The following is a 25,108-nucleotide window of genomic DNA, read 5'->3' on the forward strand; positions in this document are numbered from 1 at the left end:
TATGGCTGCCACAGTCAAGAAAGGACATTCAAACTAGAAGAGGGTAGAAGATGCTTGGATTTCCTGCTTCTCCCCATCCAGCTGCATTTGCCATGAGGAGAGACTAAAAGAATTTGTCCTGTTTATGCTGTGCAAGAGAAGTTTGAAGAGGAGGCGTGATGGAGGTTGAATGTTACTTTGCAGGAGAGCAACTGAGCCAAAAGCTTTTGCTGGAAGGGTAAGTTTTCCTTTGCAGAGGAGAAGATAAACTAAATGTAAAGGGTTGTGAGATGCTTAAACTGGAAATAGGAAAAAATTGCCACTGTGCATATAGAAAAGGGAGTCCAAAAGCATCAACCTTGAACAAGTATGAGCAAAAGCCTTCTCAAGCTCATCTTTGACCTAATTATACTCCAAACTGTTTTGCATTCTGTGAGAGATGGGTTGGAAAGTTGGCTTGGAGAGTTCTTCCCAGCCTTAGGAACCTATGTATAAACCAAGTAAAATGTGATGAGCACAAGGGAGGTGAGGGGGGTGGATGTGTGTTTAAGAACTCCCTCTCCCAAGAAAATGTAAATACAGGGGGAAATGGGACTGAGGACACTCAGAGGTCCTCTGTGTCTATTTCTCTGAGGCTTTTCTTTGGTGCAGGTGCATGCCTTATGCTCTTACAATTTCTACTTTTGCTTGGAGAGGTAGAAATAATGGTGATAAGACTGGGGAGTGGCTCTTCAGAGGAGGAAGGTGGAAAGCCTTATAAAGTTTGAACTGAAGCCCCCATTTTCCCAGCTACCTCAGATTTTCTTGCTGTCCCAGCTCTTCCTAGCATGATGTGAGGTACAAGAGGCTGTTTCTGAGGTGGGGGCAGGATAAGGACCCTGGTGTCTCTGTTGTGTCCTTTCCCCGCTAGTAGGACCTGACAAGGTCTGTAACCATGAGGAGTTGGTGCTCTCCCAATGTGCAATATCTGGAATTATATTCCCTGCCCGATCTGGGCCACATTTTTATAGCCAGTGAAAAAGAAACTCTGCTGGGCTTTGCTGAGGATGGTGTATGTTGTATGCACAATTAGGCAGAAGATTCAGTGAAATGAGAGGGGTTTCCTTAAAGTGTTTTTTTACTTCTCTGACTCAGAACTAGGAAATTTCAGACTCTCAACCCCATAACATGCCAAATGCAGCATGAAATCCTTCACAGCTATCTTACAATTTGTGTTAATGTCTTAGAATCTGGGGGAGTGAGTGGTGTTGGCACTGGCACTTCTACCTCCTGCAGATCTGCCATGCAGTCTAACCTGGGGAAGCACTTGGGGCAAGTTTGCTCAAAGCACTTATGGAAAGAATAGTGTGGGAAGTTGGCCTTAAAAATATCTATGTCTGCCTTGAGCAATTCAGAGTCCTGTTCTTTTAAAACCTTACTTGGGGACCAAATAATTTTGGCTGAGCTTGTGGCTAAAGAAAATATTAGCCATGCCCTCCAAAAGGAACCAGCTAGGAGCTGTCTGCTGGGCAGTGACTTAACAAAAAGGAAGGTTTGCCTGGGCTACCTATATATAGAAACATATACAATATATATTTTGGGGATTACCTAGTCTGGAGAAGAGGAGTCTGAGGGGAGACCACATTGCTCTCTACAACTACCTCAAAGGAGGCTGTAGTGAGTTGGGGGTCAGTCTCTTCTCCCTAGTATCAGGTGATGAGATGAAATTGTGTCAGGGGAGGTTTAGGTTGGATATTAGGAAAAAATGTCTTTACTGCAAGAGTGGTCAGGCATTGGAACAGGCTGCTCAGGGAGGTGATGGAGTCACCATCCCTGGAGGTGTTCAAGTGTGTGGACATGGCCTTTGGGTTTAATGGCCATGGTGGTCTTAGGCTGATGGTTGGACTTGATGACCTTAGAGGACTTTTCCAACCAAAACAATTCTATGATTCTATACAAGCAATGCATACATTCAGGTTCCTAACCCTAATTGGCTTTAAGACAAAGAGGGTGCAGGAAACTCTCTACACCAAGGAGCTATACCAACTACACAGTTTTTCTTCTTCCTGTGCATCACAATGAGATTGTGGCCTCTTAGTAACATTTCTCAGCCCTACTGGATAGTATATTGCTAGTTCTAAAAATGTGCAATTTGACAGTAAATGTTCCTTTTTACCCAAAGTCAACATCCTTTTGCCAGCAGCAAACTTCAGAGTTTTGTTTGTGCCTGCAGGATAGTGCAAAAGCACAAGCTCCCCAGAAAGACAGCTTAGGTAGGACCACTCAAACTTGTCCTGATTCAGCTGCAGGTTATAAGTCATCTTTCAAACTGTGAGCAAACTCTTTGATTCCCTTCCTCAAAAGTGATTAATATTTTTGTAGGGAGGTGAAGTGAGGCAAATTGACCAATGAATTAGATACTTAATTAGAATGTATTTCCAATGGAGAGATAGTCAGAAAAAAATGACAATATGAAACAGGCAGTTCTGGACACTGTATGTGTTTGAAGCTGGAACATTTTAGTTAATAGAAGTTTATTTTAATACCTATTCTCAGTGTTCATCTTGCAGGGCTAAAATCACCTGCAGGCACACACACTGCTTCCTGCCCAGTCTCACATTTCATAAGCAAAAGTTTCAGACAAGTGCCAATTACTGTGTTTACTGCTGCTGCTCACTGTGCTAAAAAGTATCCAGCTTAATTCCTAGATCCAAAGTAATTGGCAATGTTAGCAAAGTGCAATTCTCTTATTCTTTTTTTTTGGTAATCTTTTTTTAATTTGGAATAAGCAGTTTTGAGCTTGAGTTTTGGTGGAAAGGCTAAGTGTAAAGCCTGGCTGTGCATAGCTCTGTGTGTGTGTAGAATCATAGAACTGTTGTTGTTGGAAGAGAACTTTGAGATCAAGTCCGAGCTCACAATCCCACCACTACTGCTAAGCTATTGCCACATCACTCAGCACCAGGTCCACACATCTTTTAAACCCCTCCAGAGATGGTGACTCTCCACCTCCCTGGACATTTTGTTACAATGCCTGAGAACTCTTTCTGTGAAGAACTTTTTTCCCAGATATCCAGCCTGAAGCTCCCTTGACACAACTTGAGGACATTTCCTCTTGTTCTGTCACTTCTTACATGTGAGAAGAGATTGACCCCCACCTTGCTCCAGCCTCCTTTGAGATAGTTGTAGAGGGCAATGAGGTCTCCCCTCAGCTTCCTCTTCTGAAGACTAAACAACCCCAGTTCCCTCAGCTGTTCCTCACAGGACTCATGTTCAAGGCCCTTCACTAGCTCTGTTGCCCTTCTCAAGACACGCTGCAGCACCTCAATGTGTAATGAGGAGCCCAAAACTGAACACAGTATTTGAGATGTGGCCTCAACAGTGCTGAGTAGAGGAGAACAATCACATCCCTAGACCTGCTGGCCACACTATTCCTGATACAAGCCAGGATGCCATTTGCCTTCTTGGCCACCTGATCACACTACTGGCTCATGTACAGCTGGCCATCAATCAACACCCCTAGGTCCCTCTCTGCCAAGCAGCTCTCCATCCGTTCTTGCCCAAGCTTGAAATGTTGCATGGGGTTGACCTTAATGGATCTCATACTGTTGCCAGCCCATTTATCCAGTCTGTCCAGATCCCATTGAAGAGCCTTCCTGCTCTCCAGCAGATCAACATACCCACCCAGCTTGGTGTCACCTGCAAACTTACTTAAGGTGCCCTTGGTCCTTTTATCCAAATAATTGATAAAGGTTTTAAATGGGACTGGCCCTGCTACTGAGCCCTGAGGAATTACTTTGACCATTAGAGCACTTGAAACAAAATCACTTGCTGCCCACTGATGGACTGAGATGGCTCATGTCCTCTGTGCTATGCAGCTGCCTCACAGTTTACAGAGATAATCGAATTGTTGCAGAGAATACTGAATCCTCAGTGATCTGGGAGCTGAGCAATCTCTCTATTGATGATGTTTACCCACACACTGCACTTGCAGAGACCATAAAATAAATGAGAAATTTGATTAGTTTCAGTTGCTGCAGAGCTGTGCTCAGTTTCTGTTTAACTGACATCAAAGTGTCTAGACATAGAGCATCCAAACTCTTCATTGACCTAGTGATAGTGAGTATAAGCCAAACCCACAAGTGTCTGGTTCCAAGATCTACCTGGACAGTAGAACCATTTCTGTCCTGGCTTGCTGCTGTTTCAGCAGTGCCGGGTGTTGGGATCCAAATATAACACTGTGGCTCTTGCTCCCCTATTTCTCAAGCAGATTTTACTCTTAGCTTTAGTCTCTGCTGGAAGCTGCTCTTCAGAGCTCTTAGTACCTGGGGCATCCTAGCAGACATCAAGGAAGCACTGATCTGCTAGCCTTACAATTTCTGGCAGTGCAGGCTTTTCCTGCTTTGAGATTTCTAAAGAAGGCTTCCAAAAGTTTTCTATGGAAATAAATTAAGCTGTGCAGCTATGTACAGAGGCAAAGGAACAGGATTTCTTCTCTCTGTAGTTGTCAGTGAATGTATATTTTGAGATCTAGAGGGTATATCTGCTAGAATAAGGGTCTTCAACAAGCCTGTGTCCATGGGACTGAATGTCAGAAGGGCCATGCATGAATGTCTGTAGCAAAATGATTTGCATCATAGTGTGATCAGCAGGGGTAGGGAAGTGATTGGCCCCCTGTACTTGACATGGGTGAGGCTGCATCTCGAGTATTGTGTTCAGTTTTGGGCACCTCAGTAAAAGAAAGACATTGAGGCACTGCAGCAGGTGCAAAGAAGAGCAACTGAGCTGGTGAAGGGCCTAGAGAATGAGTCTGATGAAGGGCAGCTGAGGGAACTGGGATTGTTTCATTTGAGGAAGATAAGGCTGAGGGGAGACCTTGTCACCCTGTCTAAGTACCTGAAAGGACAACATAGAGAGGCTGGTGCTGGTCTCTTCTCACAGGTAATTAGTGATGGAACAAGAGGGAATGGCCTCCACATAGGTTTAGGCTAGACATTAGGAAATAAATTCTCACTGAAAGAGTAATCAGGCATTGTAACAGGCTGCCCAGGGAGGTAGATGAGTCATTTAGATGTGGTGCTCAGCAATACTGTTAAGTGGTGAACTTGGTAGAGTAGGGTTAATAGCTGGACCTGATGATCTCAAGGGTATTGTCCAACCTGGATGATTCTGTGGTTCTACAAAAATAAATGAAAATAGTCAATACTGTTTAGCACTCTCCTGCTTGCAAGAGCTCCAAAGGCTCCCTCAATATGTATCAGATCTCTCTCAGTGCTGTCAGGCTTTGGCTTGTGCTCCATTCTACCTGTAATCTCCTCAGATTTGCTTGTAAGAAAACACAGGCAGAAAGCATGCGTGGAGTGGGGTCCTCAGCTGGTGTGAACTGGTGCATCTGTGTCAGCTGCAAGGAACTTCTCCACCTGACAGCCTGAAGCACCCTCTGAGCCTTCATAACAAAAGGCACCCCATGAATATAGATGCTGTGGATCTGGCAAGAGAATATTAAACTGAAAGCATTTCAGCAGGGTTTATGTTATTTAAGTTAAATTTGTGCCACTTGCTTCTTAAGAACTTCTGCAAACAATTCTGGGGTTAAGATATTCAGACAGCTGCAAGAAAACTTTGTAAGTCACCTTTAATAACTAAGACTATGTGACTGCATTTCAAGTTGTTGCTTGGCTATCAAAAAGATGTGGTTCAAAGAACGTTTAAACTGTTTCAAGCCTTTCAAGTTCCCATCAAACTTCCCAAGCTGATATTCATCTAGCTTAACGCTGTTGTCAAAGAAATAGGTTTAATGGAGTGAGACTAACTCTGGGTTTTCTTGTTCCTTTTGTTCACACCAACCCAGACCTTGCAGTGTTAGGTTTTTCTTAAAAGGGGGAGGGGGAAAAATAATGTCAGAGAAGATTATTAAAAATAGGCTCTATTTCCCTGCAGGGTTTGTTAACCAGTCACATAGGTGGCTTATGTAAATATGTAATCAAGGCCTGTTTCAACAGAAGTGTTTTACATGAGGGACTTAGTAACAAGGACTTTGATATCCAAGGTATTGGATCAAATACTCCAAAAAGCATCACATGGCTCAGAAATGCAAAGCAAACACCTGAGAGCTAGAAGGCGAGTCCTGTGTCTACGTTCTGAAGTTTGTCTTTGTGAGGGGTCAGGGAGTGCTGAAGTGATTGTAAGCAGCCTTGCAGAAACAAATTGTCTTTGATTATTTCATCTTCTTTTTATTTGTTTGTTTTGAGAGGGAAAAGAGAAGAGGAAGCTCTCAACAAAACCAGAATCAGAGTTAGGGTTTCATTCCTTCTAGGTGAAGGGGTAGCTTTCAGGAGTGGCACTTGGAGTGCTGCCCACCTAAGGCTGACTTGGGAAAGCCCAGAGCAAGGCAGTGTCCTCAGATTCACAGGAGCTTTTGAAGTCCATTTCTGTCATTACCACTACTTGATGGATTTGGAGTTTTGCTCTCTAATGAAAGGTCCTTTAGCACAAAGGACTGGGACTTTACAGGGACATTCAGGAGGTGACAGAGATTAAAAAGGGGCTCAGGGTATTTTTCATTCCAGTTCTAGGCTTAACAGAAATAATGCCTTGGCCTCTTCTATTTTAAGAACAGGTAATATTCCTCAGTCCTTTAGCTTGTAAGCCATCAAGGAAAATGAGGTTTTACTTCAGGCATATGATCTTTATATTTATTTTAAATGCTGTTATAGGACCTTCCCAAATTGGAGGTGACAAGAAGTGTCATTTTTATTACTTATCTGAACCATTCTCCTAAAATACAGTAAGTGATTTCCCCATACTCTGTTCCAGCATCCACCAAATAAATATCCTGGAGCAAATGTATGATTGGGCACCTTATTTTTAGTGTTTGGAGCACAGGCCCACACACCAGGGAGGTTTTTTAGCAATTGGTTTAATGGTGCTGTGTTTACAGGATCAGCATTGGTATTATTTATTGGCAATGACTTGCAGAAATTGTTTGAATCTCATTTATGCAATGGATGGGGCTGGAAGACCAGGAAGGTCAGGAGTACTGCAGTAAGCAGCACAGGAGGGAGAGAGGCTGATTTCTTTGTGTCTAATCTATCAAATCCTCATTACAAGAGTTTCAGCCTCCTTGCCTCTATGTGTAGTCAGCAGAGGTTGCTGTCGCTGTCTTCTGGAGCTGGATCTTATCAGCAAGGCAGGCAGGGAAGGTTGCTGCAGCAGCTATTTGAAAAGGGAATAAGGTCTCCCTGCAGTTCCCTTCTAGCCACCTGCATAGGAGCTCTGTTTAGACAACAGCACGCACTGGAGACAAATGGGTAAGAAAACCTTGCTATGATGGATCTCTAGGAGAGGATGAGTGCTGTCTGAGAGACATCTCATCAGTGTTAGGCTCCAATTCAGGGAGCTGAGCAGCACCACGGGGTTTTTTGCTGCAGTTGAACAGCATGGCTGGTGCCTGGAGTCTCCTGTCCCTGATCACAGCAGGACAGCAGAACAAGCAGAAGGAGCATTCAGCATGAAGGGCTTGCAACTGTTTGCTTGCTGCAGGTAGTATTACAAAGTTTATGTGCTCTGATCATGTACTGTTCTTTTTTATAATGTGGTCCTTGGTGCTAACTCATGCCTGCAAGCATGTGAGCCACCCTGCTTGGCACAAAATGACTCATCACTGACCCAGCCCCAGTACGAAACTAGTTCCTGCTCTGCTCCTTGCTTGTGTGTTTGTTCTGTGTCAAACTGAGGCTGGAGCTTACTCTGCATTCCAACTAAAATCCCTAAAGACTGGGCTAGAGAGTGAAGCTTTCCTAGTGTTCCTTGTCCCCCATCTTTGGAGCTGCTCATGCTGGGATGGGCGTGAAGCCCACTCTCTTGCTTGAGGCAAATGCTCTGATGATTTGGTTGGTGTCCAGGACTGTTTCAAGAGGTGAAAAGCAAGCTGGTCTTCTGCTTCACAAAGGGATAATTAGTTTCCTATCTCCAGGAGTTAGTTTGGTGTCTTCCAGTTCTGATACAGCTCTAACAGGCCCTACTTCAGAAAGCAATACTGGTGTCTGAGTCCCCTTCATGGGTATCTACCTCTCTCTACACTGTGTCTGGGAGATAGCCAAGAAAATGATCCATATATGTGGCATTTTTAAATGAAGCTGCCTTTCTTTTTTCCCCTTTTTAATTCTTCCAAACCAAAATTCAGAAGCTCTGTACATACCCAGCTCTCCTTGGCAGACATCTGTTCGAGTAGCTCCTCCAACTATAAACTGAGGGTTGGCACATAACTCCTGAAAAGACACAGTTCCCAAGTATGCATCACCAGTTCCTGTCTGAAAAGTTCCCATTTCTTGTTGCATTGCTCAAAAAAACCCCAAAACCATTAAACACTTTCACTATTTCTTTAAAATGCATACCTTTTATCCTCTGCCTGATTGGCATGGTGTCAGAAAGAGGCTGCCTTATTAAACTGAAGACTGCTTGGGGGGTGGGGGGGGTGGGGTTGGAGGCAAATTCTGAAGCCCTTTGCTGCTTGATTCTGTCAGTGATATTAGTGAGAATCTTTGTGGCTCTGGAGACAGAGGTGAAAATTCAAACTCGGCTTTTATGTCTGATTTTACCTTGCTGTGCTTTTGACTCAAGCAGGGCAATTGAGCTTGTGATTGTCACAGCTGGGTCTGGCACTGGAGCAGTGCCAGATCTCCACTGCCATTGTCACAGAGTATGTTCCCCAACCCTGACCACACTTCTGGGAGGCCAACCACACAAATACTTTTATTAACAAGCCCCTCTGTGGCCAGTCGAGTAGGTTATAGCAGAGACTATCCCTTCTATGCCAACTCTGAACCTTCCAACAATTCATGCCCTATGTTAGGAAGTTTATATTTCCTCTATATAGGCAAAATCCTTCCCCTTCTCCAATGAGCTTCTGGATGGCAGCAAGGGGAAGCTCATAGGAAGCCTAACTTGGCAAGCCAAGCTGAGGAAGACTTGGGCAAGCCCTATGAGGAGAGGCTGAGCGAGCTGGGGTTGTTTAGCCTGGAGAAGAGGAGGCTCAGGGGAGACCTTATTGCTCTCTACAACTACCTGAAAGGAGGTTGTAGCCAGGTGGGGGTTGGTCTCTTCTCCCAGGCAACCAGCACCAGAACAAGAGGACGCAGTCCCAAGCTGTGCCAGGGAAGTTTAGGCTGGAGGTGAGGAGAAAGCTCTTCCCAGAAAGAGTGATTTGCTGTTGGAATGTGCTGCCCAGGGAGGTGGTAAAGTCACCATCCCTGGAGGTGTTCAAAAGGGGAGTGGATGTGGCACTTGAAGCCATGGTTTAGTTGTCATGAGATGTTAGGTAATTAGGTAATATTTGGACTTGGTGATCTCTGAGGTCTTTTCCAACCTGGTTGATTCTATGATTCGTGTTAGCTCCAAATATCCTGTGGAGACAATCCAGGATTTCTAGGGGGAGTGTGTGATGAAGAGGCAGTGTTTGAACCTTCTCTTGGAATAGGTGTGAGTTTAGCTACATCCTTTTTGCTTCTGTGGTTATCCAGCTGCCTGGCAGTTCTCTTGGTGAATATGAGTCAGGAGTAGGTTACCTACCACCCAGAAAAGGTTTAGTGTTGGTTTTTCTCTTCTCCCTCCTAAGTGGTGCACCTAGTGACAGTCAGCTGTGGCTTGTGGCTGTTTCTCTGCCTGCATATTGTTCTTGCATGAGAAGCCCAAGTCTTAGGTCTAACTTAAGGAGTTTTCTAAGGCTGATCTTCTCCCAGAGTATGCAAAGCCACAGAGACACAGCCACAGTACTTGTTGCTGAAATATCCAGATGTCACAATGGGGTGTTTATGGAAAAATGGAGTTGCTGGGGTAGAAACCTGGAGTTATTTAACCTGGAAGGGTTTTTTCCTCACTTTTCAGGTGGAAAAATAATAATTAAGAAAACAGAAAAAGAAGCCTTGAAGTTTGCCCCCCTTCTTGTTCTCCTTTCTCCCACCAGAGGAGGGTAAATTGTTTGGGGTTTTTGCCTTCTCTCCCCTGTTTTCCACTTTCTCTTGATCTTGCAAGAAGGGGCAAAGTGACAAAGGAGGAGCATAGCAGTGACAGAAAACAAATGGCTGAAAAATGAGAGTGCAGGGAAAAAAATCACTGAAGTCCTGATTTTGCAGTTTATCAACAAATCAGCATCTAATCTTTCCTGACGAAAATTGCTTTTTTGATGTTGTTTTTAATTAAAAGCCACTTCTAGGTTATATGCATTTGGGTAATAACAGTTCCAGTTAGTTGCTCTTTGACTGTTACAGGTAGCTTGAATCAGGGCTTAAATATTAGCCTAAAATCCTAGGGTACACAATAGCAAAACCTTGGTGTAGGTGCCATTGCAATTGATGGTTGGTAGCTTCTGGGATGCTCTGCACTCTGTCTGGCTGCACAGTGGGGTTTGTATCCATCTCTGGGTTGTACCCTGGCCTTGTAGCCCTGTTCACCTGGGATGGACAAGTAGGAAGCAGGTTCCTGTGGAGCAGTTACAGGATTTCTTGCTCTAAAAAGGGCTTAGAAGATCACAGAATTGCAGCATGCCAAGTTGGAATGGACTCTAAGGATCACCTGGTCCATCCTCTGTAGCTGGTGGTGTAGTTTAAATGAGATGGCCCAGCACCCTGTGATCCTGAGCCTTAAATCTGTTCAGAGTAGGGGAACCCACCACTTCCCCTTGCTTTCTCTTTTCCTTCCTCATTTTCAAACTTATTTCTGTTAACCATGGAGATAAAGCAAGACAGAGGAAAACCACAGCACATACAGAAATAGTGGATATTGCAGCTCACCACTGATTCAGCATGGATGTTCAGGTGGCCTCTAATCAGACCTGAAGCAGTTATGAATCGCTCTTACCGGGGGGCGCTTCCAGATTATCCCTTGGGTTTTGAAGGAATATGGTCCCAGTTCCCGGTAGCCCAGCACAGAAGGACAGGCTGGGAACTCCTCATCCTTGAATAGGGTGCCAGACTGCAGGCACTGCTGCTTCAAAGCTTGGTAGTCCTGGTTCAAATACTTGATAGCATTGCTGTTGGATCCAAGCCCATCTGCAGCTGCTCTTTCTTGGCACAGCCTTGCCGCAAGCCTGGACATGCCTACCCACCCTCTCAGCGTCCAGTCCAGCTCTGTCTTTGGCCCCTGGGCAAGAGTGAGTGAATACAGGCAGGTAACAGGCTTGGGTGGAGCCTGGGGCTGCCCTAAGCACTCCAAAAGCCCCAGAGGGAGTAGGCACTAGAAGTGTAAATATGTACCTGAGAGGTACCCGAGAAACTCGGGCAGGGAGCTGGCACAACTGGGTCTGTGGGCACTGCCTTGAGCTGCTCCTACATTGTTTGCTTTTTTGCTGTCTCTCTTTGGAGCACACTTTTAACAAGGGGCAAGGGGAACCAGTGTTTTTGCAGACACACCTATGTACACATGAAGAGCAGTTGTGTGCATTCATTGTGCTGAAAGTCAGGCTTGAGGACCAGTGGTTCAAATATCCTGATGAAGACGAGGTGGTTGGGGCTCTGTCCCTGGAGGTGTTTAAGACCAGGCTGGATGAGGCTCTGGCCAGCCTGATCTAGTGTGGGGTGTTGGAACTAGATGATCCTTGTGGTCCCTTCCAACCCTGACTGATGCTATACTATACTAAGACAGTTTAAAACTCCTCTCCTTCTTTCTGAGCTTGGGTTCTGTACTGTTGGAGCATTGTGCAGCCATGAAATCTGGAGTTGGATATCTGCTGTTGCAGCTTACATAGAATAGAATTAACCAAGTTGGAAAGACCTTTGAGATTGAGTCCAACCTATCATCCAACACTATCTAATCAACTAAACCATGGCACCAAGCACCCCATCCAGTCTCTCCCTAAACACCTCCAGTGATGGTGACTCCACCACCTCCCTGGGCAGCACATTCCAATGGCCAATCTCTCTTTCTATGAAGAACTTCTTCCACATGGCAATGGTGACATCATTGAGCTTTAAAGCCAGGGGGAAGTTGAACCCACCTCTGGCTTAAGTGATCTTTTCAAAACAGTTCTCTTTGGTACTGTCAGAGCTGTATCATTTTGAGTTAGCTCATTAGCAATAAAAGGTGTGAACTTGACAGACCCAGAGATGACCACTTGGCCATATGACCTGCAGAGGACAAGGATACAAGCCAAGGCTGTGACCTAGGCAAAAACCAGAAAACTATATCAGCAGATTGAAGGCAAGCTGGTAACTCCTGTTCCCCATTTCCAGTGTCACCTTGGACACAAGTCCCTGTACCTTTCTCATCTACAAATAAATAATAATAGAAAAAAGGTCTAAGCTCAGCTACTGAGAAGTGAGCTACCATAAGGGTAAAAAAGCTGGTGAAGGGTCTGGTGAACAAGTCTTGTGAGAAGCAGCTGAGGGAACTGGGGCTGTTCAACCTGGAGAAGAAGAGGCAGAGGGAAGACCTCATTACTCCCTACAACTTCCTGAAAGGAGGTTGGAGTGAGGTGGTGGTTGGTCTCTTTCTAGTATCAGGTGATAGGATGTGAGGAAATGGCCAGGAGATTACACCAGGGGAGTGCAAGACTGGGTATTAGGAACAATTTCTTTCCTGCAAGAGTGATCAGGCTTGGAATAGGTTCCCCAGGGAGGTGGCAGAATCACTGTCCCTGCAGGGATTCAAGAAACATGTGGACATGGCACTTCGGGATGTGGTTCAATGGCTGTGGTGGCCATAGTTTGATGGATGGACTTGGTGATCTTAGAGGTCTTTTACAACCAAAATAATACTGTGATTCTATAGTTTTTATAGTCTCTTGATGGTGCTTCTGGAGGAGACTTGATAGGGTGCTTGGTTGCATGGTTGAGTTGATTAGGTGGTGTTGGATGAGAGGTTGGACACAATCTTGAGGGTCTCTTCCGACCTGGTTTATTCTATTCTACAAGGTGCTCACAAATGAAAAACAAATTTTTAGGTGCAGAAGGCTTTGTAGACCTTGGAGGGGGGAAAAAAAGTAAATCCTCTTCTTCCAGTGGGGAAAAAAAAAATACAAAACCCAGGATATTAACCTGGCAACCCCATTTTGACACAGGGGGGCACATCTCCTTGGCAATGTGGCTGATAATGTCTGCAGGTCCAAGAACTGGAGCAGGAGAAATTTTCCATGGAGCACAGCTGCTCCCTGCAGTCTTCCTGTTTAATGGCAAGGTTCCATCAGCGAAGGCCACTGTGTGTCCACCTAAGCTAGGTAAACACTACCATTGTTTGCCAAAGAGCGTGTATGATGACTATCCCTTGGTAAGTTTAGACAGGAGGTGTGGGGAAGGGAAGAGAGAATTTTTGAGGACTGAAATCTGTTGAGATAAGGAGTCCAAACAGAGGCTAGCCAGGCTGCTTGTTTGCAAATATTTGAAGAGCATGAATGCAAAAGAGGAAACAAAATTACTTGGCCAGTTTTAGGTGGGCATGAGTAGAGAAAGCTAGGGGAGGGGAATTACTGCCCTGGTTATCCCAAAATCAAATTGATACTGTTGAAATAGGGTAAAGCAGAAGGATGGCCACAATTTTACCTGCTCTGTACTTGTAGGTGTGTCTGGGTACTGAACCACAGTGAAGAGAGGAATAACAAAGGGTTGAGAGGAACAACAGTGTTGAGAGGAATAACAAAGGTTTGAGGGGAGGGGTGGGGGTTTTTTTTCTTTTCAGGATGAAATTTTTCCTGTCAAAAAGACCTGCACAGAACTACCTACTTTCTCCTCTCAGGAGGTAGAATACTACTCCCTTTCCCTTCCTGCACCAGCCCCTTGTGCTAAAATTTTCCTCTGTTCTTGTGGCCCAGAAGCATGTTCCTGCTTCTGCTGTGGTTATTACAAGCTGCCAGCTTTGGCATGGTGCTCCAGCATTTGGGAAATGCCATTTTCATCAGAAATCCTTTGTTTCCCATGTGCTTTTGTAGACATTTAGTAAGCTATGTGGTCTGTAACTCCAGTTGCCAGCAAACATGAGTAGGCACACAATGTGCATCATCAGTGAGTCTAGGTGTAATGCAGGGGGGAAACAATCAGATTTAGCCTTTTCAAATGCTAGCAAAATGTGCTCCAGGGCTTTTTTCTGTTGTGTATCTCATGTTTAAGAAGAGGCTGAGGGCAAGCATTTTGGCTGGTGGAAGCTTTGACCAGGTGGGTTCAATGTATCAGTCACAACCTTCCCCTCCTAGTGACCTGTAGTAAAGCACTTCCAATCCATTTCCAAGCTTGATTAGCAGCAGCATGATTTATTTTGTGTAGAAAGTAATACACAAGCACCATCTAGAGGATATAAAGCAGAAGAAAAGATGATGTCTGAATAGTGAGCTGTCAGTTGTTGCTGCAGTTATGGAGGAAAAAAGCTTTCAGGTTCTCTGTGGCTCTCAAAAAAAAAACTAATGTTGCTGAAGTGGCATCAACCCCTAGGGAAACAGCAACCAGAACCTAAAGTTCTGACAATCATAAAATCATAGAGTTGTCAGGGTTGGAAGGGACCTCAAGGATCATCTAGTTCCAACCCCCCTGCCATGGGCAGGGGTACCTCACACTACATGAGGTTGCTCACAGCCACATCCAGCCTGGCCTTAAAAACCTCCAGGCTTCTACCACCTCCCCAGGCAACCTGCTCCAGTGTCTCACCACCCCCATGTTGAAGAACTTCTTCACCATCTTCATTTCTTCTGGGATTTGCATATTTTTGTTTGGTTCTTCCTGCTTTCCTTCCCCTCTCCCCCCTTTCTTGCCAACAGCATGAGGGTGAGAAAAGTGGGGAAGAACCAAATGCATCAGGAAAATGTCTCATCTGCAAATTCCACAAAATCAGAACTGTTCTCTGTGTGTGGAAATCTTTAGGAAGAAAATAACTGCCAATTATCTAGCAGTTCTGGATATATTTTTGCTGTAGTGGATTAGAGAGAAATGAAATTAAATGGTTTTCCCATACTGCAGCACTTTACTAATGAGAATTAAAGCAGCTTTAACTGCATTTTAGACTCTACAGTGTGAAAAGGGATTAGCTTGATTTAGAGAGCTTCCCTTCTCCTTTTCCAGATCTATGGGTTCCTCTTACTGGGGAAAATGGAATGACTACTAATAGGCACTTGAGTGTGAGCTATGAGAGGCCCTAAATGCTTGTCTGTAAGATTATTGCTTTAGAGGTTGCAATATTTTTATCCAAGTGTTTGGAGAGGGAGGTGTTGCTGCAAACTGCAGCCTAGGGGGTTCTCTATAGGCAAGTGTATCTGAAATCAGCTGCAGTCCTGCTCACTTGTTTATAAAAGACAGAAAATTGTTGGTCTCTTTCCCTCTCTGGGCTGAGACAGTGGCTGAGGAGGAGGATGACATTCTGCACCCCAGGTGTGAAACTCTGCAACACAACTGGGCTGATCTAAGGATGGTGTTTCAGCACCATAAGGAGCTGGGAAGGGTGGCTGCATTTTCCAGGATGACCCAGGTCTCTCTGTCATCTCTCAACTGTGTTGGCCAATGCTGCAGCCAGTCTTTTGCTGATGGGGAAAGCTCAGTCCTGCTCCAGAAAGGAAAGCAACTCCCTTCCCTGTGAAATACCAGCACTGCTGTCTCAAACCTACCCCTCCTGATGAAAACCAGGCAATGCCTGAGGAGAAGAGCAGGAGCCCAGCAGGTTCATGGCCCTGTTTGCCCCTTTCTGGAGCTGGCCAGTTGCTTCCCCATTTCCCCAATATCTGTGTATAGTGGAGGACAGGTGGGCAAGAGGAGAGTGATGCTGCAAAGCAGAACAACACTGAATTGCTCACAGCTGCTGAGTGTGGCCATTGGGAAGAAGCAGCCCATCTGGGTCTCCAGGCTGCAAGTGTAAACTGGATAATCCTTATCAGAAAGCATCATGGGAATGCTGCAGCAGCTGAAACCAGTTGGGAAATCACCAGTTGAGAGCTGGTGATGATTTTTTTTTTCTGAAGAGATGCAGGTGTGCAAAGAGCTTAAGAAAAAGTAAGATTTCTTTTTCTTTCTGGAGTTTCCCAGCCTTAGAGGAATGCTATTGGATAATTATTCTTGGGGCTGCTGTTTGTACCTAAAAACATTACTGTGGGTACCTACAAGCATTACTGTGGGACTGTGAGACATTTGGGACAAGCCTAACAAACCATGCTGGCAAATACAACTCTTGTTTGCATTGCTCCAGGTACCTGTCCTGCTGCCTGATTGAATCCCTGCTGGACACATTTCCTTCTGGCTTTGCTCTTTCTGTTCCTGCTTTTCTGCTTGGCTCTGTCCCAACCCCTGTCCCACCACAGAGACATTAAGCAAACTCTGGTAACTCTGCGCAGAGCAGTCATATAACTCACTTGTACACACTTGATCATCTTAATCGTTGTCCAAGTGGAGGCTGTTGACATGCTGCCAGCAGACCCTAGAGTAGTCTGTGAATGTCATCTACAGGACACAGGGGAGATGACTAGGAAAAGCAAAGTGCTCATATGACAAACTTCAACCCAGCTTAAACTTCTCCCTCTATCAGGAAGTGGCTAGAAGTGTTCACAAACCAAATCCGTGCGGTGAAAAGCAATGCTTTAAACTGACACTGGTTTTCTCTTACAGTGACTCCTGAGAAACGAGGACTCGTGGCAGCTGTACCGATTTGAACCACTGTGTGGAGCCAAACGAACACCGTTTGAGCGGGCCCACAGCTCCCGGATCTGACCGACAGGATGCAACACGGCTCACTGCCAGTTAAACTCGCAGGTGGTGAGGTAAGATTGTCTCTTGGTTCAGTAGATGGCATCCTGCCTGCGAGGGCTTAATGAATTAAAACAGTCTAGCAAAAACATCCTCTGGTGTTGTGTCATGTCCTGATACGGCTCTATCACAGCCATGCTGGAGACTTTGGCTGAGAGCATACCAGCAATAGAGTGCACACAGCATGTATGAGCTCTCTTCAGAGAGCACTTATGGCGTGTACCATGACTTGATCCACTTCCAGTTCTGTGTGTGTGACTGATTTCCCATGTGCCTCAATATTCTGTCAGAAATACCATTACTGTCTTTATTAAGTGAGCCTCTCTGATCCTCAAGGAAGAGGAGGCACCTTCAAAGCAGAGGGAAATTGATCTGTGTCTGGTCTGACCAGGTGTGGACAACCTCATGAGTGACAACAGGACTGCTCCCTTGCATGTCTGTGATCCACAGGGGCATTGCTGGCTGGTGAAGATCATACCCAACTCGTATCCAACCTCAAAAAGCTTTTGGGGCCTCCTCTGCTACACTGAATTGAACAGGCAATGTTTATTTTATTTTCTCATTTAATAGCAACAGCTTCCCATGTAACTGTGTAAGCAGAATCATAAAATGGTTTAGAAGGGACCATGAAATATCATCTAGTAGGACCTATGTGGGGTGCAGGCAGAAAAATGTGAGTGAAGTACAAAACCAGTGAGCCAAATGCTCAGTGTTTCCCAGTGCATTGTGTCACACATCAACAATGAAGACAAACTTCTGACTTGTTACTTTTCAAGGAAGACTTCCCACCACATCTCTGCAAGTGGTGCAGATGGGTATTTTATGGTTCTTGGGGAATTTTTGTCAAACATTAATGATCAGTTTAGCCTGACAGGGTGGCTCCAAGCAAACATTTAGTGTGTCCAGGGCTTGGGTTATGACCCACAGAAGGTGGTGCCTCTCCTTCTGAGGCAGCTGGACAGCCAGCCTGGGCAGTGGGTGCAGCACTAAGGGCTTTCAGCCTCTGCACTGCTGGCCCAGGGAATGCTGTCTGGCATCCAGCACACTCTGACTCAGATCTAAAATATGAAACAAATGGTTTGAATTCTCCCTTGGAGGGTTGTCATACTAGGCAATGTACCAGCAGCAGCAGTTCAGCCATCCTTAGCAGCAGCACACCACCAAGACAGGGATGTTCCTTTCCCCACACCTCAGGGTGGGGGGATGTGTTGGGGAGGAGCTTGTTGCATGCAGTTTGGGCTGCACAGGGGACTGGAGATAGATTCGGGACAGTGGTGACAGTGACAAACACTTTGGTTACTGCCAGCAAACCAAGCTGTAGGTTATTTCTATTGCATGCAACATCTGCAGCAGGATGACAATCCAGAGTACATGTGTAACTGTATTAGGCTCTGAGCCAGATCCTGAAGTTCGTTCTGAACTTGCCCTGATGCAACTTGATTCCATTTCCTTGTGTCCTATTGCTAGTCACCAGAGAGAATAGACTTGTATCTTCCCCTCAACTGCCCCCTTTGAAGAAGGTGTAGAGTGTGATGAGTTCATCCTCATCCATCCATTCTTTTCCCTTTGACTTTTGTCTAAGCTTGCAGATTTGGACAAGGACAATTCTGAGGTTTATGCAGAAAATATTGATATTTTAATTTCTATAATTGGTGAATATGTGTGGGTAATGTGGGAGCCAGGGCTGGCACAGGTGTGAAGCTGATGAGGCGCCCGCCTACGAAGATGGCAGTTAGGGCTGGCACAGGTGTGAAGCTGATGAGGTGCCCGCCTACGAAGATGGCAGTTAGGGCTGGCACAGGTGCGAAGCTGATGAGGCGCCCGCCTATGAAGATGGCAGTTAGGGCTGGCACAGGTGTGAAGCTGATGAGGCGCCCGCCTACGAAGATGGCAGTTAGGGCTGGCACAGGTGCGAAGCTGATGAGGCGCCCGCCTATGAAGATGGCAGTTAGGGCTGGCACAGGTGCGAAGCTGATGAGGTGCGCAGCTGCGAAGAATATGTGCTCTGCTTCGAGTCCATGAGGAGAAGACGTCCATGAGGGGAAGAGGAGCAAGTTCTTCCACCCGTGAGTCAGAGCGGGGGGACGAGTGGCTCCCGGTGCAGAGGGACTCGAGCAAACGGGAGGGTGTCTCGGCTCTGAGTATTGGCAACAATTGCGATATCCTTCGGGAGGGAGAGGAAATGTCAGAGCAGACCGGGAGGGGCCGGAAAGTGCCGGGGCGGGGCGGCGGTGGTGGCGGCGGCCGCAGCGGCGGAGCGATGGCGGGGATGGCGGCGATGTTGGCGAAGGAGCGGGCGGTGGCGGCAGGCGAGGGGCGGCACGACCACGCCGTCCCCTACCTGGGCCAGGATTTCGGGGCTCTGCGGCAAGAGTGCCTGCAGGAGGGGCGGCTCTTCCAGGACCCGTCCTTCCCCGCCGGTCCCACCGCCCTCGGCTACCGAGAGCTGGGGCCCAACTCGTACAAGACCAAGGGAGTCGTCTGGCAGAGACCCACGGTACGGCAGTGCGGGAGGGTTTCGGGGTCCTGGTAGCATCCTCTCTTGGCACCACTACGCCTTTTCACCAGCCGTCTCTCTCCCTCGCCCGCTTTAAATGGGTGTGCGTTAATTCGGGGATGGAAGCGCATTTCTGTGGCTGGCACCGGCCCCAGGTTAAAGCAGCGGCTGCAAAATCCTGGTGCGACCGTTGTGTGAGGCTGGGGCTGCTCAGCGCGCCGGGGATGCCCCTTCGCCCAGGCTTTGGGCTGGCGTGGTGACCAGGCAGGCAGGGCAACCTGCTCCAGCTGGAAAACAAGCAGGGAAGAGGCTGTGCTCCTACCTGACTGCTCCCTGCAGACAACCCCCCTTGCTTTAGAGTTGCTCCTCTGGATGACTTTTTTTCCTCAGCAGGGAGATGAGCGGACCTTGCTCAGGATGTGCCTCTGGCTACAGGAGCAGCCCTGCCTAGCCACGGGAGCCATGGGGTCAGATGGACTCTGAGGTGCCTGAGTGCTTCTGAAAGACCCTGATGTGGTCAGTGGCAGGAAGGTAGTAGCAGAGAGGTGTGTGTACCAGGTGTGAAAACACAGTGAACCTGCTGGCACATCCTGTGAAGTCAGATGGCCACCCACAAGCTTTGTCACCAGCTGCTGTTGTCACTGTGTTTAGCATGTCTGGTGCCCTCACTCATTCCTACCTGCTCCATCTTCATGGTGTTCATCTGCTGTGGTCAGTCACTTGTTCAAATTTGCTGCAAGCAGGGCCTCCTTCCCTCCCTTACCTGTGGGTATGTGTAATGCAAAGCTTCTTTTGTTCCCAGGAGCTGTGTTCCAACCCCCAGTTCATAGCCGGCGGAGCCACTCGCACAGACATCTGCCAAGGGGCCTTAGGTAAGGTGGAGGCAGAAAGCTGAGTTTTCCATGCAGGTGCTTACCCCAGCACACCACAGTTTGTACTAGGCTATAACTCACCCTGCAAGTAACAGCCCTTTGTATCCCACCTTCTTCTCCTGGTATCAAAGCAGACCTTTATTGCTTTTTGTTGACAGCTCCAGGTAGGGACTGTGTGTGTTTGGCCACTGCCTTGCTGTGTGCACTGAGCAGGAATGATACAAGGTGGTTTCCTGTTGGCTTTTCTGATCACTGCCAGTTCCTTTCCTGTCAGCATCTCTCTGCCTGACTAATCTCTCTGTTTGACTAATTTCTGCCTGTAACAGTTTGCTTAGAAGAGCAGTTAAGTCCATAGCAAAGCATTCTTCTCCCCATTGGGAGAGAGTGCTGCTGAGCAGGAAGGACCCCATGAAATCTAGAAAGATGCAGTATGAGGAAAACAAATTATATGGAAGGATTCCCAGTTGCTCACCAGCTCCCAGGGAAAACATTTCAGGAGGGGTGTGCCAGCCTGTAAGCCCTCTGCTTTTGCTATGGCTGCCACTCAGTTTGTGCAAGAGTCAGCCATTCTGGAAGAGCCCTGGGAGCTGTAGGGAAGCCCCTGGGGACAGCTGGAAGAGAGTGGCTTAACCTGGTTGTGTATGCACAGCCATCCTGGTCTGGGAGTTGCTCTCTGATTTTGCCCTGAAGAACGAGCTTTAGGGGAAGGTCTCTGTGCCTCTCCTCCCAGAAGGCAGCATGGAGGCAGAGGAGGAGGACAGATGTGGGAGGAAACGAGCTGAAGTGCAGTGAGTGAAGTAAGGTTTCTATTTATTCCATCACTGTAGGGAGAGGGTTGTAGATTAGACTGATAGCGTGCTTGAAGGAAAGCCCTCAGTGTAGGGAGGCATGACTAATACGTGCTGTATGCTGTGCTTTTGCAGTGGGATTGGCAAAGGAATGAAATTCTGTTTGCTTTTCATCAGCATAATATTAGCCAGCTTCTTAGTTTCTAGTTCCCCTGCTGCTATTTGTGTTTTCACATCTGAATATATAACGGACAGGGGAGCTTGTTTCATGTGTGTGGCGTTTGTTTTCTTTCAGTAGTTACTCAGATGGGTGCTTTAACAACTGGATCCAGTTTGTGCCAAAAGCCCTGACAATAACACATGCTTAGTTTGGGCATGCAGTTCTTCTCATGCACCAGTGTAATCTATGGCATGGATTAGGCTCCATTGTGCCCTTGGTGAAGTTCTTGGTGTGTCACCAGCTTACTTCATGTGTTCTCTCTCTGCCTGATAGCATGTCTCCCACCACAACTGCTTTGGCATGAAGCATGTCCCAGTGATTAACACAGGTGCCAGACGTTTGGCCTCCTTTATTGTGAAACTTAAGGGAGTAGTTCAATGTGAAATCAGTTTATTGTGATGGCATTTCAACAGCTGACATTTTGCATAGATGCTCATTTCTGAAGGCACTTAGTTGCTTTGTGCCTTCTGCAGGCTTCCAGCTCTTTTGTCCAGCTGTTGTAGCAGGAAGAATCCTGGAATGAAAGATTTCTGTTATAGGTTAAGACTAATGTCTTAACTGTAAATAAGCTTTTTGCCAGAGAGTTTGAGTCCTGTGGGATGGACTTTTCAAAGGGGCTGAACAGAATGTAAGAAAGGAACTTATTCCATTTCATTGGTCCTGCAGGTTTCTATATAGTTAGGGAACACAGCGTGTCTCTCTTCTCTTGCCTTGTTTCTTTCTCTCTGTCTCTGTGTGGAGGGTTGCAGATATCCCCAAAATAATATTGCCAGACCAGCTCAGGTGGAAGCAAATGAAGCTATATTTACAAGTAGACTAAAATCTAGAGACATGAAATGCAATGACTGTGTATGAAATATACAATGTTTACATAAATTTACAACTCATAAACAACACAAGAAACCTCCCTGGATAAAACCAGGGGGCTACCAAACAGCTTCCCCCTTTCCCCCCAACCCCCTTCCCCTCAGGCTTTGGATTATGCTTTATTCTGGTTTTGTTGCATTTTAGGAGAAACTTTTAAAGGCATGTGTTTGGAGTTAGTTTTACAGTATCAGAGCTGAAGCTGGGGCTGGTGTTTGGCTCAGAACTGGCAGCACAGGGGATGTGGTGACTCATTACAGCAGAGGGCAGGAACCAAAGCCACTACAGAGAGTAAGCTTATTCACCCTTAGCCACCTTCTTTGGGGGGATGTCACTATGGTATCACAACAGTGGAGTGTACACAGCGTAGTATCTCATCTGTTCTTCAGACACAGATGTCTCCTCCCTGCATAAAAATGTGTGGAAAACATAGAATGAATTTAGAATGTGTGGGTTTCCCACACCAGCAGCCACTTGACTGTAAGTGGGTGGCCACAGCCTCATGTCTTTAACCAAAAAACTTCCTGGAGTCCCATGATATTAACATAAATGCATTCAGTAGTTGGTTGGTCTATAACTGTGAGTGCTTTTAAATAAGGATGTGACTGTGGTTGGTTGAATGTACATTTTCCTTTTGACCCCATACTCTTACATGAGCTGTGCAGTGACCAGAGGGAGCTGCCTTTTGCTTACCAGCCCACCAGGTACTTCATGCTTTGTCTGTCTTTCCTCTTCAGAATGGCAAATTTTAACCTCCTAAGGCTATTTGTGCTTGCTCTGCAATTAATGTTGTGTGACATTCCTGTTTTCAACTAGAGATTAGGTATGTGCAGAGATGGACATATAGAAATAAAACATTGACAACAGGAGAAAGGAAGCATGACAAGAACAAATGATATTTCTTTTTATTAGAAATAAGCTCACAGCCACATAATATTCCCTTTTCTGATGACCTTGTTCTGTTTATTGTATTGTGCTTTTACAAAAATTATCCATTATTAACTTTAGCCTTGTTAGCATCCCTTCAAATTCTTCTTATCAGCAATCTGTCTGCATGCAGTGCTGCAGGCTGGGGTCAGAGTGGCTGGAGAGCGGCCAGGCAGAAAGGGACCTGGGGGTACTGGTTGATGGTAGACTGAAGATGAGCCAGCAGAGTGCCCAGGTGGCCAAGAAGGCCAATGGCATTGTGGCCAGCAGGAGCAGGGAGGTCGTTCAGCCCTGTATTCAGCGCTGGTTAGGCCACACCTTGAGTCCTGTGTCCAGTTCTGGGACTCTCAGTTTAGGAAGGATGTTGGCTTGCTGGAAGGTGTCCAGAGAAGGGCAACAAAGCTGGGGAGGGGTTTGGAGCACAGCCCTGTGAGGAGAGGCTGAGGGAGCTGGGGTTGTTTAGCCTGGAGAAGAGGAGGCTCAGAGGAGACCTTGTTGATGTCTACAACTACCTGAAGGGAGGTTGTAGCCAGGTGGGGGTTGGTCTCTTCTCCCAGGCAACCAGCACCAGAACCAGAGGACACAGTCTCAAGCTGCACCAGGGGAGGTTTAGGCTGGATGTTAGGAAGAAGCTCTTCATACAAAGAGTGAGTGGCCATTGGAATGGTGGTGGAGTCACCATCACTGGAGGTGTTAGAGACTGGATGGAGTGCTTGGTTTAGTTGATTATATACTGTTGGATGATAGGTTGGACTTGATCTCAAAGGTCTTTTCCAACCTGGTTAATTCTGTTCTATTCTCTTGGACTTTCCCTATCAAAAGGTAGTCACTGTCACAAGTTCTTATAGTTAATAGTATTTGTTAAAGACTCTACTCAGGCTCATTCAGTGCAGGCTAAAATTCCAGGTATTGCCGTGTTCTATTTCCAACCAGGGTTTAAATTATCAGGTTTACTTTCAGCTATGACTACCCAGAAAGGGAGAGATACATCATCTCTGACCATTGAGCATTTTTAAGTGAGGAAATCAAAAGCTGTCTCTCCCATATACGCTGCATCTGCCTTTTAATCTCAATAAGACCTTCCCCAGAGGTGTCTGACTTAAGATTTATATTTGTCTAAGCTCTCCTTACAAACCAGTATAAAGTTCAATAGAATGGTTTTTACAGCAAAATCTGCTGTTTCTTTCTCTTCATGACTGGTGTGAGGGGACAGCTAAAAAATAAAGGAAATCCTTTGTAAACTCTGTTTATGGGCTTAGAGGTCCTCAGGGGGGCAGTTTCTCCTACTTGGACTTTAGTGCTTCTTAACTACAGAGGAAATCTCTAGACTCAGTGAGATATTACAGCATTAAAGGGAGCTTACTCTTAATCTAGATACTTGAGCAGCTTCTTGACCTGCTGTGGTCATATCAAGTTATTCAATTACTCTTTCTAAGCTACCCTCTGCATGCCCCCAATCCCTGCCTTATTTATGGAATACAAAAGCTGGTATTTCTTTGGAAGGGCGGTGGGACAGCTACTATCTGAGCCAGACTTGCTACTAGCTTAAATCAGCAGAGTCTTTCTGATGGTAGTAACACTGGTGTCAAATGGGAGTGATAGTGCTCAGGTTTGCCTGGTTGAGTAGGGCTGTGCAATATGAACTCTGGCTTATGCTGCAGGCTGAGCAATAGGGAGGAAAAACACCTCCACAGCTGACTGATCAAGGGGTGTAGGATGTGCCTTGAGCTGTTTCCACCCATGCATTAGAGCATGCACACAGTGGGAGATGTGTGGGTTTACCTACATGTTCCTTAGGACTGGCACAGTGGTGCTCAGCAGGCAAAGTTGCTCACTTTCTGGGTTTATCTAATGCTGTCTGAATGAGACCATGAAACTGCCTAACCCCATGAAGGCATCCTGGTAGTCTAGGTATGGATGGATACCTGTACTGGGTTTAGTGTATGTATGACATACCAGAGATTCAGCTCACCTCTGAGTTATTTGTGTCTGTAAAAGCCTTTCAGAATGTGGGATATTGTGCCAGGGTTGTTCTGATGCTCAGACAAGCACCTGTCTGTGAGGTATCAGTTGTCCAGCCTCTGTGCTGAGATGGGACCAGCTGAGCTATCAGTTTGTGTATTTGTGACTTGACTCATGACTGTTCCCTGTGTTCATGATGCTTTGAAATTGCTGCTTGTTGGAAGTTTAAAGTCTCACTAAGGATTTTGTTGGTCTTTGATACACAGGGGCCCCTGGGTGCTAGAAGAGGAATATTTGTGGTGGAGGCCAAGGGTTAT

At 46.2% G+C, this 25,108-nt stretch overlaps 2 protein-coding genes across 2 annotated transcripts in view; one reads left to right on the top strand and one right to left on the bottom strand.

The window, feature by feature from the left end:
• The window catches only part of CAPN8 (calpain 8), a 36,321-nt gene extending 25,240 nt beyond the window's left edge, over nucleotides 1-11,081 (bottom strand). The window contains exons 1-2 of the mRNA XM_068153540.1: nucleotides 10,813-11,081; nucleotides 8,156-8,225 (exon numbers count right to left, since the gene is read on the bottom strand). Of these exons, the coding sequence (XP_068009641.1) occupies nucleotides 8,156-8,225; nucleotides 10,813-11,049 (307 nt within the window). The 5' untranslated portion in view covers nucleotides 11,050-11,081. The remainder of the gene's footprint in view (nucleotides 1-8,155; nucleotides 8,226-10,812) is intronic.
• Nucleotides 11,082-18,901: 7,820 nt separating this feature from the next.
• CAPN2 (calpain 2) overlaps nucleotides 18,902-25,108 on the top strand; it is a 32,008-nt gene continuing 25,801 nt past the window's right edge. The window contains exons 1-2 of the mRNA XM_068153544.1: nucleotides 18,902-19,158; nucleotides 19,961-20,030. Of these exons, the coding sequence (XP_068009645.1) occupies nucleotides 18,922-19,158; nucleotides 19,961-20,030 (307 nt within the window). The 5' untranslated portion in view covers nucleotides 18,902-18,921. The remainder of the gene's footprint in view (nucleotides 19,159-19,960; nucleotides 20,031-25,108) is intronic.

Source organism: Melanerpes formicivorus, unplaced genomic scaffold, assembly GCF_026170545.1.
Source record: "Melanerpes formicivorus ecotype bairdi unplaced genomic scaffold, bMelFor1.0.p_v2 SCAF_26, whole genome shotgun sequence".
Lineage (NCBI taxonomy): Eukaryota > Metazoa > Chordata > Aves > Piciformes > Picidae > Melanerpes > Melanerpes formicivorus.